The sequence below is a fragment of the Lynx canadensis genome, chromosome D4 (assembly GCF_007474595.2).
Source record: "Lynx canadensis isolate LIC74 chromosome D4, mLynCan4.pri.v2, whole genome shotgun sequence".
Taxonomy (NCBI): Eukaryota; Metazoa; Chordata; class Mammalia; order Carnivora; family Felidae; genus Lynx; species Lynx canadensis.
In genome coordinates this window covers 43,361,357-43,376,944 of record NC_044315.2, presented here as the reverse complement: position 1 = coordinate 43,376,944, position 15,588 = coordinate 43,361,357, and the positions used below count along the sequence as shown (strand labels likewise).

Below are 15,588 nucleotides of genomic sequence, written 5' to 3'. Positions count from 1 at the left end.
CTGTGGTCCAGAGCACCATCTGGAACATAGCCAAACTTGTCTACCTTTCCCTCCGATCCAGAGCACTGGAGAAAACCTCCCTTTGTTTTTGCCACTGGTGACGAAACCCTCTCTAGCCATCTGTAAAGAAAAGCCCTTCTCTGGTTAACAGAATTGCTGGCTAAAAAAAATTCAGAAATGCCAATTTAAAATGACTTACATTATAAAACCTTACAAAACTGCTCATCTTTTATTGCAGCTACTAAATCATGATGGGGAGGGGGCAGAGAAAGAAGAATTTCAAGGACAACTGCCTTTTTATTTTCCTTTTTCTTTTCTGTGATCTCTTTATTAGACACAGTATGTGTCAGCTATTCAACTCATCAAAAAGCACAAAAGCATGCCAGGAAAGGAGAAATATTTTCTGTCTCTCTCTTCCTGTGAAAACTTCAGATGAGCTCATCTGTGTTCTCTCCTTTCAATGAAAGATAAGCTCATCCCTCACCTTCTTCCCATTTTCCAGTGATGATGTCAGGCAGGCCTTACAGTATCTCTTTTGTGATCTTATAAAATCAATGACAACCAAACACGTTTCCCTCATGGCTATGACCTCATCCATGGTTTACACCTGGACAGGACTCATCTGCATTGGTAAGTAGAGCTAAACTCCACTGATCCAGACTGAAGCAATTTGCCAGGAAACTACTGCTTTCCTTCAAAACCCTGCTTTACCGCTCAGCTTGGTTTCTGAGCAACCTGGCTGAGTGTTGAATCTGACTAGTCAAGAGGGTTCTCCAATCTTTGTGCCCATCTCTGTGCACACCAGAAACTCTCCTTTTACCCAGAACTGTCTATACCTCATGTAAAGTAATAAATACTTCAAAGAGTTAGGTATGTGACATTTTGGGGATAATCTTACACTCCTCCCTACCTCCTATTACTCTCCCATCCACCGTATGCTCCTGTCATCTACATTCTGAGCAGTGAAACACGTATCCAATTAAGTCACTTTAGGACAGAAAGGAATTTTGTGCCCCTGTGTTTACGTGGCTGTGGGCTTCCATTCTGAACCAGGGAGGTTGACAGGAGGCTATCTCCATACTGAGAAGCAAAGTACTCTCAAATCTCTGAGACTCAAAGATAAGTCAGCACATAATGGATGGGTTTGAAGAAAAGCAAAAGGATACTGAAGAAAATATTTTATAGGACCGAATAAGGCAGAAGGAGGAAGATTTGGCTGTAATAGCATGTCTGAAGCTGAATTGTGTTTAAAGAAAAATTGTGTAGAGAGTAGCAATGGACCAAAAATGAATCTGAGAAGCAGAAATGGGGCACACTCCCTATAGAGGATGGGGCAACTCAATGGAAGAGGTCTGGTTGTGAGCCAAGGAGAGCTCATCAGGCCCCCTTTCCTGTGGCCCACGTGAAATATTCCTTACCACAAGCTGTCTCCCTTCCTCTGAATCCAGGAAGGCCGGCCCTTTCCAGATGGCTAATTCAACTTCCCCAGCTGGCATTGAGACATTGAGAGTAAGGTGCTCTACAAAAGGTTTGTGAGCATTCCAGTCTTTTTTTTTTTTTTTTAATTTTTTTTTTTTTTAACGTTTATTTTTGAGACCGAGAGAGACAAAGCATGAACGGGGGAGGGTCAGAGAGAGGGAGACACAGAATCTGAAACAGGCTCCAGGCTCTGAGCTGTCAGCACAGAGCCCGACGCGGGGCTCGAACTCACAGACCGCGAGATCATGACCTGAGCCGAAGTCGGCCGCTTAACCGACTGAGCCACCCGGGCGCCCCAGCATTCCAGTCTCTGAGAAGGAGTCTTCCCTACTGTAAAAACAACTTGGCTTTTGTTTTATGTGTTATCCTCACAATAATAATAGCTAACAAATATTGAGTGCTTGCTATATTCCAGGCACAATTATCAGCATTTTATATGAATGAATGTATTTAATCTTTGCAAAACCCCACTGAATCGTGTGCTAGTTTAATCACCATTTACAAACGAAGAGGCCAAGTCAGAGAGAGTAAAGAAGCTGCTCAAGGGTATATAGCCAGGAAGCGACAGAGCCAGGATTCCAATCCAGACCATGAGGCTACAGAGCCCTCAAGCTTAACTGTCAGGCTCTGTTTGCTCTTGTGAATTATTATGAACAAATTTCCCCATTTCTGGTCAACTCAGGCACACTGGCCAGACCAAAGTTCAAAATCGTGGACACACCTGAGTATCTTGAGTCTCAAAAAGATGTTTTTCCCTTTTGGTCTAACATTCATACTGAAGTCAAGGAAAACACACACACACACACACACACACACACACACACACACACACACACAAAACCTGCCATGTTTTAGATGTGCATAAGCACTGAGATTTACCATGAAGATTTAAACAAAATTTTTTAAATATTTATTTTAAAGAGAGAGAGAGAGAAAGAGAGAGACAGAGTTCGAGTGGAGGAGGGGAAAAGAAAGCAATGGAGACACACAATCTGAAGCAGGCTCCAGGCTCTGAGCTGTCAGCACAGAGCCCAGCACAGGGCTTGCACCCACATACTGTGAGATCATGACCTAAGCTGAAGTCGGAGGCTTATCTGACCGAGCCACCCAGGTGCCCCTTACCATGAAGATTTAATTGCAAGTGAGCTGAATCAGTTCCTAAGTCTGTACACAGAGTTTCAATATGAAGACTTATAATGAAAAATACGTAGAAGCAAACTTGGACTAATGTTTTACACATTTTAGAATTGCTTTCAGGAGGTATTTCATTTTAGAAGAGCTAGAGAAAGGAAACATTTATCAAGTGTGAACTATGTGCCTGGCATTGGGCTAGGTGCTTTTTCACATGCACAATCTTATTTAATTCACAAAATCCCATAAAATATTAATTTCATTTTTACAGATGAGAATGAAAACTCAGTGAGGCTGCATACTTTGTTCAAGATAAGCAGTATAATTGGTAATCAAATTTAGAAATGCTTGACATCCATTTCCCCCTTAAATTTAGTGTATATTTGGGTGGTATTTTATATGCTGCTACATAGGATCTTGCATACATTTGAAGGAAATTATAATTATCTCTCGATTCTAGGTAGTCCTGTATACATCTATTGCCTTTACTAGTCTGTAAGCATTATGGAGCACAAAACTCAGGCCTTATTTATTGCTCATTGTTCCCCAGTACTTGGCAGAGGGTGTGCTTAGAACGGTAGCTGGTGTACCACTTAATACTATGTGTTGACATTGGCACAGGTGTAGCAGATAATTCCAGGTAAAGACACAAATACAATCTTAAGGCAACATATGCACATTTTGAGCCTTAATTTTTAGCGGGACTATTGGATTCGTGAGCACACCTGAACAAACCCCACCACCGAAGTACAAGGGCACAGTCCTAGGTGTGGTGTTTGTTATCAAATTCATAGGCCAAACCCTTTCCTTCCATTCCCTAGTGCCTCTTTTGCTGCTCTCTCTTTTCTGGCTTTGAACACTTTGGCAGCCTCCAATAGCTCTTCTCCAAAGAGTTGAAGACAAGTCTGATGTTACAATTGCCTTACTTAATTCCAGACAGGTTTCCATTAATCGTATTAAATTCAGGTGAACAAAGGGTATTTAGTCTGTGACGGAGCTGAACCGTATCAGGATAAATATAAACAAAAGAGTTAGTTCCGTAACAGCCACTCTTTGCCAACAATTGGAAGCATGTCAGCAGTGCCCTTGCTACGGCAGGCTGGAGTGTGGAAGGCAGAAGAGATTTTAGGAGATTGGTGCTGTGCATCTGGACTCTGTATAAAGAGGGGAATAAAGATTGTAGCTGGAATACATTAGGAGAAAAGCAAGTGTTCTATTCACACACACAAAATAGGCATTAAAATTATCAGTCTTTAATCTACCCCTGGGCCCCTCAGCTTGCCTTATTCACTGCTGACTTTCATCTTCCCTGGAAAGCCTCCTGCTAAAGGTCCCTTTTCCGATCAGCCTTAGGTCATGGGGGCAGAAATGCTGTTGCTAAACAGATATGCAAGGGAGTAGCATGTGTGACTGGAGAACAGTGTGACAACATAATCCCAGCATGGACCGATGAGGTCAGTGTGGGGTGATGTTGGCTTTTCTAGCATCTACTGAATCATCTGACGGGAGCAGCAACTGAAAAGAATAAATACAAACACATGCAACATACTGCCAAAAAGACTGCCTGGCTCAGATCTGAGAAAAGAGATCCTCCTTTGGTAGGATAGGTGGATAGGGAACAATGAGCTGGGAGTTAGGAGGCCTCATTCCCTTCTTATCTCTACAACCAGCTGAGTGGTTGCATGACCTCAGCTTACCTGGCCTCTAAGAAATGAGGGCACTGGGACAGTTGGTATCTAAGGTCTTTTTCAGTTTCACAGGCAAGGATTTGTGTCCTATGTAAATGAGGTTTTATAAAGTACATGATGACAAGACTACAACCTTGGGAGACATCATGTTCTGCATTGCAATGTTCTTACATCACATGTGTAGAATGTTTTGCCTGACCTTTATGGATAAGGGGAAAGTGTTGGCAGGTGCAGTACAGCAAGAGGTTTAAATAAAACAGAATCAGAGAGAACACTCCTGCTTTAAACCATGACCACAGAATTCCAACTACCCATGAGCCTTGAAGTGTTCTTTGCAACAGGTGTAACAAGGAGAAATGACAGGTCATGGCTCATGTTCCCTAACATGTTATTTACTAGTACACAACTCCTTTGCTTATGTTCTTTCTTTCTGGAATATGTCACCCACCTATACTTATCAAAGTCCATTCATTCTGACTCTGACATCTCCCAGATGGGATGAAATGTCCTTGCACACCCTTAGGTTATCATTTACAGCACTTATTTCATTCACTCATTCATTCATTCATTCATTCATTCATTCATTCATTCTACCTCATATTATACTTCATCTCCATTTAATTATAACTATAGCTTATAACCTTTCTGAAGGCAGTGTCTAAATCTCATTTATGGATGTGTTCCTGGGCCGGCTTGGCACACTGTAGGTATCTACTCAATAACGGCACAGCAGTGAGTCAAACTATACAGGATTTTCATGTTACCTGCTAATGTGACGGCAATGGAGACAGAGTCATATCCCAAGGCATTTGTGGCATTGCAAGTGTAGAAACCCACATCAGCTTCCACTGGTGCCAGGATCTGTAAGGAATCATCTGGCTGTAGAAGAATCCTGGAGCAACAGAAAAGAAATGTAGACCTGGTCACGTCAGTTGACTCCTTTTTGGCATTTAATACTGGTAAGGCAGGAAAGAACAGTGTTTTAAGACAGAGACAAACCAGCCACAATGACACTCAGGAACCCAGGCTCTCTTGCCCCTATGATTGGTGTGATTCTGATAGCAACCCCAAACGAGCCTTTTGATTGCTTAATCAGCTTTTTGATTACTTGATCTAAAAATACCAGTTGGAGTAGATAGCAGATGTGTGCTGAATACATAGAACACCCACAACAGGGATAAGAGGGGATGTTGGAATGAATGGTGCAGATGGATTTGGAAAAGGCTTATTATGGAAAAGGAAAAATCATAAAGGAGGACTGGAGCTTTATTGGATGGTGAACAGTAGGCAGGGCTTCCAGATATGGAGAAAGGCATCTGGAGTAAAGACTCAGAGGTGAGAGGAAGCGAAAAGTCAAAAATATTGATGAGAGAATCTTGATGCATATGTTTGAAGGAAATTGTATGCCTAAATACCTCTCAATTCTAGGTAGTCATACATTCATCTATTACCTTCAGAGCCTGTGAACATTAGGGGGTGTAAAACTCAGATCTAATTATTTCCCATAATACTTAATGAAAGACCCTCTGTAGGGGAGGTGCACAACAGAATGAAGGCAAAGCCTGCCCTTTAGGGCAATGGTAGAGAATTCCAGAATAATCCCCATCTAGTTCAGACACTTTGCTTCCCCTGAAAAGAATTATAAGAATCACATTGTGAGTGTCTAACATGAGCTTCAAAACCCACTCCAGTCTTAGTCTACTATTTTTTTCTTTTCTGGATTATGTCATTTCTAAGAACTAGCTGCTACATCATGGCAGTTAGTGACTAATGATGACTTGAAACTGATGTCTTGGTGACTTGGTGAGGCTGATGATAACTGGAATCTGTTGATGGAGGTGGGGATCCAGACGGAAGGGAGGAGAACAGGGTAGGAGGCTCAGAGATCCAGGGCCTGGACCTGCCAGGGCCTTAGGTTTGTAAACCATTCAACGCACAGAAATGCCTTAGAGGTGGCTTGTGGCCTCCTATAGTCAGTCATTTCCATCTTTGTGATAATTTCAACCTCCCTAGTTTCAAAAGGCCCAAAGATCTGTTTACCTAATATCACATTAACATCCATCTGTAGGAGGTAAGTTGGAAACAGGGGTCATTTTTCAGGAAAGGGGGAAAAAGCACATGAAAATGTCAGAAGAACTCACAAGACTTGGTGGTGAAATTAACACTAGGAGTCAGACCTCCTGCCCCAACAATACGTTCTCCCCACTATACAATTCTTTTCTTTCTTCACTATTTCTCCTGTTGGGTCCTCTCCAGACTCTATGGGACTGGAAGTTTGGCACTGCCTCTTGTCAGCTCTTAGTTATTCTGAGGTGGGCGACCTGTCTGGCAATGAATCAGGCTCCCTCAAGTCTGTCTTTGGCCTTGGGCCTATTGCACTGCTTATTCTTACTTCCTGTCAGGAGAAAGGCAGGAAGGGGGGAAAGCAAGGCTTACATGTTTCAATCTTCAATCTAGTTATGCAGTTCTGGTAAAAATGGGGAAAGAAATAGAAAACCTCAGCTAAAGGGAAGTTTCTAGATGGTCTGTGTTTGATTCAGTGCCATTCCAGACCATCACCTTTACCGCTGAGGACAGTCAAGCTTTTGTGGCATTGAACTGGAGCTGAAGCTTCAAGAGGGATGGGAGAGACACCATGGTAAACTGTGGTAAAACTCATCCACTCATTCATTCACACATCCATCAAATGTGAAGTGCTTTTTCTCTAAGTCAAACAATTACATGTTAGTTTCTTTCAAAGAAGCTAATAAGAGAAAGATGACTATCCAAATTTCTGATCTCTGGTAAACCACATAATATGTAATAATGTCACTAAAAGGAATCTTAATAGACACCACATATTATCATTGTTAAATCCCTTCAGGTATTCAGACTGTTTTAAGGAAAATCAAAGACTGACTTTATGATATAAATCTTATGATGTCCAGGAACATGTATGCCTCCATAATGATTTCCAAACAGCAATAATAAGAGCAGGCTTAATCAAATTTCATGATGACTGAGTTTAGTCAATCATTATTCAGTTTTACTACAATCAAAAGGTAGGGATTAGAATTTGCTACATTCCCAAGTCCATTGGTATAGTTGCCTCCTTAAAACCAGCACCCTCTCTCTCTTCCCTACAGAAAGGTATTGAACATTCAGAGCAGGAGGCTAGAAGACAGGTCTTCTGAACTTTATTTTGGTCCTGGTACTGCTTAAGTAGTCACCACTGGCAAATCTCTTTACCTTCCTACATTTCAGCTTATCAATATCTAAAACCCAGTTGAAGTAGGTTTTCCTACTCAGAGGAAATTGTAAAAATAAGGTATATAAAGAATTTCCAGAACTATCTTTTGGTATTTCCAATGATGCTTTTATAGGTAACCTTGGACATTCTGAATGAAGAATTCAATGCAAGGAAGGACAGGAGTGGTAAGATTGTAAGAAAGGAAGAGATGCTATTGGCCAATTCTCTCCAGCCCCCGATTTATTAGATCTCCATATTCAGATCATTTTCTCCCTCATAGAACTACTGTATCTGCCTGATCTTATGCAGGAAGTGTAAACCACAGTGGGTCTGAACCACCTACTTTTTAAGGTGGGGGTTAGCTTTTGCACAGGCGCTACTGAGTAAGCCATAATGCTTTCTGAGCTGGTCTGAAGCTTGGAAAAGATTTCCACAAAGGTGATAAAGAAGAGGAGGAGAGCTTTCACACCAGGCTAAAAGCCATAAGGGATGGCAATAGTGGGAATGGAAAGGAATGAACCTAAGCCTTGATATTCACCATTTACATGTTCTTTTATTCCATAAAATGTACACATAGAGATAAAGAAGATAACAAAACCTACATGGGACAAAATCTGAATTTGTCACTTATTGCATATACTTACAAATTATTTATACTCATAAAACTGAACCTTTTAGCCAAAGGGGGGCTACAGAGTTATTTGGTAGCAGAGTCAGAATTTGAAGTGGAGATTCTCAGTCTAGCATTCTTTTTTTCCATTTATCATGTCTTTGATATGTCCTTCACGTTGACAGTTGGGGGTTTGGAGGCTGCCACCAGGGGGAGCTGTAGTTATGGAGAGGGTTCCTATGCAGGGCTCTCTAGGAAACATGACAAGGCAAAGGAAAGGGCTTGCTGTGGAGAATGAGGTCGGCTTTAGTCTCTTTATCTAGCCTGGCATCTAGGGAGAGAGATTCTTGGGGAAAAAAACGTTTTCTTTGTATTTCAGGCGTCTACTCTATTAATTTAACTTAATTTGTTAGTAGCTGATTTCTGTCAGCTTGTATTTAGTTTTCAGATTTGACAGGCCTGTTTTAGAATGCACAGGCACAGAAACATAGTGCTGCTTTCCAAGCAAAACCAGAAAGATTTCTCTGGGGTTGTTTTGGAATTTAAGGAATCAGAGAATGAGGGGACATGAAATGGGGCATAATTAAGGCCTACATAGAAAATGGCCCTGTGGTCACATTAGGTATATTAATACTAGCTGCTTTTCTCCCATACCCATACCCCACTTCCCTTTTGGTTTAATGAGCTAAAACTTAACTGCTTTATTTCTTTGGTCATAGTGTTAGCCAGAAAATAAAGGAATTTGCTTTTCTGGTGGCCTTGTAAGCTTCTTTGTGACAGAATGTCTTCTCAAGCATTCTAGCAATGAAGGAGCAGCTGAGAGAGTAAAAATAATTACTATAGTTACAGAAGTATGGCCCTGATAAACCTTGTGAGTAGGATATGGACAAAGTGTCCATGGGCCAGTCCTATCAAGGACAAGCTCCTTGAAGTGAAGTTGTCTCCTCTGCATTTGTAATGGTCAGTGAGAAAGTACTCTTATTTGAAAAGGAGGTGGCTCTGGGGGTCTAAAAGAAAGCTTCTAGCAATTCTGAGAGTGGGGTGGTATCATGATGCCTTCCTCTGAATCCTTGGTTTAGCTGTGAACACTACGGTCTTGTGCAGGCCCATTGCTCAAAGTGACCTCCATGACCAACCACGTCTAGCTGCTATGGAGAGGAAGGGTTCTGATTTCAATCAAGAGAGAGAGTCATGTGGAGGTCGTGGGTAAGCTTTTCAACTCTGAGCCTCTAAGTTCTTTCTGCAAATGGAGGATAATACTGACCTCAGACAATTCTTATAAGAATCAAAGGAAGGAGACTCATTCTTATGGTTTTGTAAGTAAAATAAATAAGCTTCAACATCAAATGCATTTAACAAATTGGTATTTTTAAAAAATGATTCAGGTGGTAGTCACCTATGTTCTCATCTTGGAACTCCTTTTTGAGAAGAAATTTTAAAGGTCTGGACACAGAAACAGCCATTGGCGACACAGGCCACAATGCTGTACCATCTCAGGCCTCCCACCATGACAAGCAAGCATTTAAAAAAAAAAATTTTTTTTAAGTAAGCTTCATGTCCAGCATAGAGCCCAATGCAGGGCTTGAACTCATAACCCTGATATCTAGAGTCAGACCAAGCCACCCATGTACCTCTGATAAACAAGCATTCTTAGACCCATTTTAGGTCTCAACACAGGACTGGATGCTGGAAAACATAGGTACATTCTTTCTCTTTAGAACAGTATCTTCCTCTCATCCTTGCAAACTTAACCTGTCCCACATCCCAGCAGAAACTTGTTGCTCTAGTCAAGATGGCCTCTTTGGCTCTCCTTGTCATTAGCTTGGGGCTGAATTCATGCTCTTTCTCCTCCCATCTATCCTTCCAAATTCTCCCTTTCAGTTAAGAATGAGTCAAGTTTTACCACTTGTGTTACCACTGTCCACAAGAATTTCTTCCTTTCCTGATCATCCAGAGTTGTTCTGAGCTGTACTACAAAACCTTTTCTACTCTACAAGGTCTCATTTTTTCAGTTAGGTGGTAAACTAATACTTCAAGGGCTGAGAGTTTTTTACCTCTTTCATAGTTCCCTCTTCAATAGTTCCCTAGCACAGTGCTATCATGCTGGATAGAGACTTCAGAATAATGGAGCTAAATATGATCATGCTGACAATATAGCATAGTGGTTAAGAGAGTAGACTCTGCAGGCAAGCTGCCTGGGTTCCAACCCCAGCTTTACTCTTAGTCACTTTGTAACCTTGGGCAAGTCATTTCTTAACTTCTGAATGTCACAGTTTCCTTACCTATAGAATGAGGAGAATTATAGCACCTATCTAAGATTGTTGGGACTATTCTACCTGTGCTCAGGTATTTAAAGATTGCACATGATCTGTTGGGATAAGCACTGGGTGTTGTATCTAAGCCAATGTGACAATAAATTATATTAAACAAAACAAAAACAAAGCAAATGATTGCCCAATGTGTTAAAACCTATGGAAATACAGGTTGTTGTTGTTATTGACATGACCATCACTGTTATCATTCACTCTTCATGTCTGAGCCTATGTATTTTGGATGATGTGAGGAACTGTTCTGACAAGGGTAAATGACTGAGAAATGTAGAGGTTTCAAGGAATAAAACCAGGCACGTGGAAGTGGGTGGACAAGGGTTTTTTTGTGTGTGAATGAGCAGGGAGTGAGCCACAATGCCTTTACCTTGGTGGTAGCACTGGGGGTGGAAAGGAGGAGCAGAGACTGAGGTCACATGGCATGTCAGGTTGGCAACCATCTCAGTTCTATTCCTGACTCCAAAATTTCTGAATAAGTACAACTACTTATTTTCATAACTGCTTTAACACTATTAACCAAATGCTGAAATCTTAGAACGCTTAAAAAAAAGCCAGAATCCTGCAATTGCAAAAAAAAAAAAAAAGTATATAAATAATGAGTAAAAGAATGAGATTTGGTAAAAAGTGAGTCTGCAAGGAAATACATGAAGTGAAAGCCAGCTGTGTAAAGAACATCAGCTCCAAACTCTTAGGAAAAGATGCTGAGGACTCTTACTTACTCTGAAATGCAGGTGGTTTTTTTTTCTCTGCCTAGAAATTTTTTAGATTAGCATAATTAAATCTAGCACAAAGGGACAGTGGGGGCTGTTACTTATTAGACAAGTGTATAAGCTTTCTACAATTTTATTATGTCATCCTATTAGATTGATATTTTTATCCCTTTTGAGAGAGAAAGCAAAAGCTCAGAGAAGGTAAGCAACTTGCTCAGCTAGTGCATGGTGGAATCAGGAATGGGGAGTGAACTTTGACCCTTAAAAAAACTGACCATATCCAGGCATCCACTGGGGCCTAATAGTAAGCCATGTGGTTTGGCTTCATTTTGGTGGGGGGTAATTTGTGCCAAGGTTTGTAGTTACTCAGGGAAATGGACAATAACTAACAAGAATATTCTGGATTTTAAATAACTAGAAGGCATGTGGTTTGGCCTCATTTTTGTTGGGGGGGGGTAATTTATGCCAAAGTTTGTAGTTACTCAGGGAAATGGATAATCACTCACAAGAATATTCTAGATTTTAAATAGCTTGAAGCTGGAGGAAAAAAAGAATGCTGTGAGAAGACCTCCTCTGTGAGCAAGAATTTTTTTTTTTCTGAAACCAAAAATTATAGTAGCCTAGAGACTTGCAAGGGAGAGTTTTGTTTTGTACAGATATTTTGGGGAACCGATTTGAGGTTCACGAAGAGTTTCATATCACCATTTGGCTAGGGCAACTTTTTATAACCTTGGCTGTTTTTAATGTAATTGCCAACTAAAAGTTATTTGATGCTGGAAGCTTCAGGGTTGCTCCAGGTGGAAGTATAGAAAATATTCTTGGAATGGGAAAGGCCACCTGACCACACATTCTTAACCCTGTCCTAGTACTTTCTGCCAAGCTCTTCAACATCTTTCTCTTCAGAAACTCATGAAATCTTGAATTTGCTAATACTTGTAGTTTTATTTGCTAGCTGGGTAATTCATTTCAAACTGTCAAGCTATGCATGAAATGACTCTGACTTGATTTCCTCTTGGCCTGGGAGAGGGATCAAACTCTGGTCAGCTGCCACCTGCTTTTGTCAACAGAGTTTTATTGGAACACCAGCATGCTCATTTAAGTGCTTTCTATTACTGCTCTTAGCGTACAATGGCTGAAATGAATGGTTGGGACAAAGATAGGATGGCCTGCAAAGCCTAAAACGTTTATTATCTGGCCCTTTACTAGAAGAGTTTGCTGGCTCTGACCTAGAACATGGAGGAATTTTCGCTTCAGGTTTGTTTCAGTGCCTTCCTCATTTATATAACCACGTTAACCACTTTATCGGAACTCTGCCTTTTTCTAGGACCATTTTTCTAAGAAGAATAAATGCTAGAGGGATCTTTGGAGACCTCCTAACCTTTTGGGGAACAGAGAAGGCTGGACTCTAAGCTTCATTTGTGCCACCTGGTTGTCACGATCTTGTGTCCTCTGATGCTCTTGTGACCTTTGCATTGACCTTCAATACTTCTCCCCCCCCCCCCCCCGAGACCCAGGTATTTACTGGGATAGCCCCCTTTCCTCTGACTTACTATTCCTATAGTTTTCAACTGGGAAAAACATTTGTTATCCCCACTTCCTTTAGTTCTACAAAGGAAACAAGCCAAACCAAACTAAAACTGGTTTCTTCTCTCCCTATCTGCCCTGCTCCCAGTTTTTATAGTCTCTGCAAACTTGGAAACTGCATTTCGTATGCTTATGACTTTTACATATAGCATTATTCACAACTGTGGTTCTCAAATTGACCCTGGAGGCATTTCCCATTTGATTCTCTCCTCCATTCTGAGAAGTTTCCATCTGTAAATACTCTGTGTTGCCCAGGCCAAAGGCTTCCAAGTACTCCTTAATTCATCTCCTATTCAACACCACTTTGGAAAGTTGTCCAAAACTGTCTGGGAAGTATAAGCATAGAGAGCATACACATTTCTCTTTTCTACCAGACCAGAAACAATAGCAAAAAAATGTCAGAAGAATATAAGCATTCTCCCCTTTTGCCTGGATTTAGGCTAATTCCCTATCACACTATGTTTTCCTTCATACCTTTCTATCTCATCTCTTTGAACAACTGCCTAGGTTGTTCCCTAGTTCCTCAAAATGAGAATAAAGCTCCTTATTTTGTGATGTCCTGGAAGATGGTATGATATAATGACCTTCTATCTATGTATCTCTCTCTATGATTATATCTCTATATATGATTATAGATGCTGACGTATGAGCATCCATTGTATGTCAGGCACTTTACAGATACTATATGTTCTTCATATTCTTGCTCTTCTGTAGGGTGGGTATAATCGTTTTAATTTAGTAATGAGAAAACCAAGGTTCGGAGGGGTTAAAGAGGGCTCACATGGATACTAAGTGGCAGAACAGGAATTCCAACCTAAGTTGCTCTTGCCCTACTGTCCTTCTACCACTGTGGGCTGCCCTCTGTGTTAACTGATGAACCACCCAGCTGCTCTTCCTGATCAAGGAGGGGGGTAGGGTAGGTCAGAAATGACCAGCATGAATCAGGCAGACCCTGAATAGAAAGAAAACAGGGACAGGCTTAGGGGTTAAAAGGCAGAAACTCCTTGACATTAGCCCTTTCCCTATGATTCCATGTAGATAGATTATCACATGTGAGTCACTTCCCACCCATCAGTGTTTTTTTCAAAGTATCTAATTTCATATTATTCTTCATGTTCATCTTCATTCCTTTGAAAAATCCCGTGACTTTTAGGAAAGGCTTGTTTAGATGCTTTAAGGCTTATATTAACTGAACTATGTATATTATGTTGACTGTAGCTCACCCCTGGGCCAGAGTGTTGAAAGGCAAATCAAGACTTCTCTGCCAGTGTGGGCTATCAGCAATATTTAGATTTTCTCAGAGAAAAGGATCAATCTTCAGCCAGCTTTCCCCCCAATTTGGTAATCGTACTTCCAGCACCTAGTTTAGAGAATCTGGCTTTTCTTTTCTATAAGGAAATCAGCAGTGTCCTTACAGGTAGTGTTTCCGGATTTGGGTTCAGATGTAGGAACGCTGAATGTACATCTGTCCATATTACACGAGCCTCCTGGTATTAGATGTGGGGAAGAGTTACTTGTGAGATTCTTTGGCTAGCGTTACACTCCATCCAAATGCAAACTGGAGTTAGCTTCTGCCTGAGTTTCAGCTCAATGTGATGAAGTCTAGGAGGGCCCACTAAGCGTTCAGTGTTTGTACAGAGTAACTGAAAAGCAAGGAACAGTTTAGTTTCAGCTTGCTTTTTGGTCTAGGTCTCTAGACACACATGTGCACAGGCCATAAACACTGTAAACATACACAGAGATGCAAATACATATGTCATGATTACAGTGCTTACTGAGCACCTATTATGTGCCCAGTACTATGCATATTTATATGGGAAAGTGTGTGTAAAGGTAGAGCAATAGAAAATAGAAGAAAGGCTTTCCCTAAAACAGATGTGCCAAAATAAAAATGAAGGCTCACGGATTGCAAGCCAGCTGGCTAGAAGACAGAATGTTAACTTATGCTAGATCTAGCTGACCCCAGTGGCTTCTTCTTAAAACAATGGCCAAGTCCATGTATTCAACTAAGGTTAAAATCAATACAAAGAAATAGTCCCTGGAGCCATACTTCCTTGGGTTTAAATCCCAGCTCCACTACTTATTAAGTGTGAAACTTTGGGCAAGTTAATCTAACATCTCTATGCTTCAATTTCAACATTTGTAAAATTGGGATAGTAACCTCAAAGCATTATTATAAGAATAAAGGAAGACCTGTAAAACCCTCAGAACAGCACCTCGCTCAAAGCAAGTGGTTAATAAATGTTGATGATGATGATGATTTCTTCATTGGCCTAGATGTGATGGGAGATAGGATGCCACAAGGTATTTATTCTCTGTACTTATTTTTTTTAAACTTTTTAAAAAGTTTATTTATTTATTTTGAGGGAGGGAAAGCATGCACACAAGTGGAGGAAGGGCAGAGAGAGAGGGAGAGAGAGAATCCCAAGCAGGCTCTATGCCATCAGTGCAGAGTCCGGGGGTGGGGCTTAACTCCCACGAACCATGAGATCATGGCCTAAGCCAAAATCAAGAGTCAGACACTCAACTGACTGAGCCACCCAGGTGCCCCTATTCTCTGTACTTATTCATTCTACAGCAATCCTTTTCAAATTGTACAGTTGTGTGACACAGAACCTTAGGGTTTCCTGACACTTCTCTAATGGAGAACATGTGGGCAGGGCAGAAATGTTTAATTGGGAGTGGGTACCACTCTGCAAGTCTGCCATAATTGCATATTAAAGACTGGAAGTTCAGATTATGCAAAACCATATAGTCTATAGTCTCCAGTGATTAGGAAAACTCCCTGCTAATCACTAGTGTTCATCATTTTTAAAGTTCATTCATCCAT

At 41.0% G+C, this 15,588-nt stretch overlaps 1 protein-coding gene across 1 annotated transcript in view; it reads right to left on the bottom strand.

Annotated features, from left to right (window-relative positions):
- Positions 1-15,588, bottom strand: part of ADAMTSL1 (ADAMTS like 1) — a 379,909-nt gene that overhangs the window by 97,441 nt on the left and 266,880 nt on the right. The window contains 1 exon segment of the mRNA XM_032595636.1: positions 5,063-5,190. Coding sequence (XP_032451527.1) covers positions 5,063-5,190 — 128 coding nt within the window.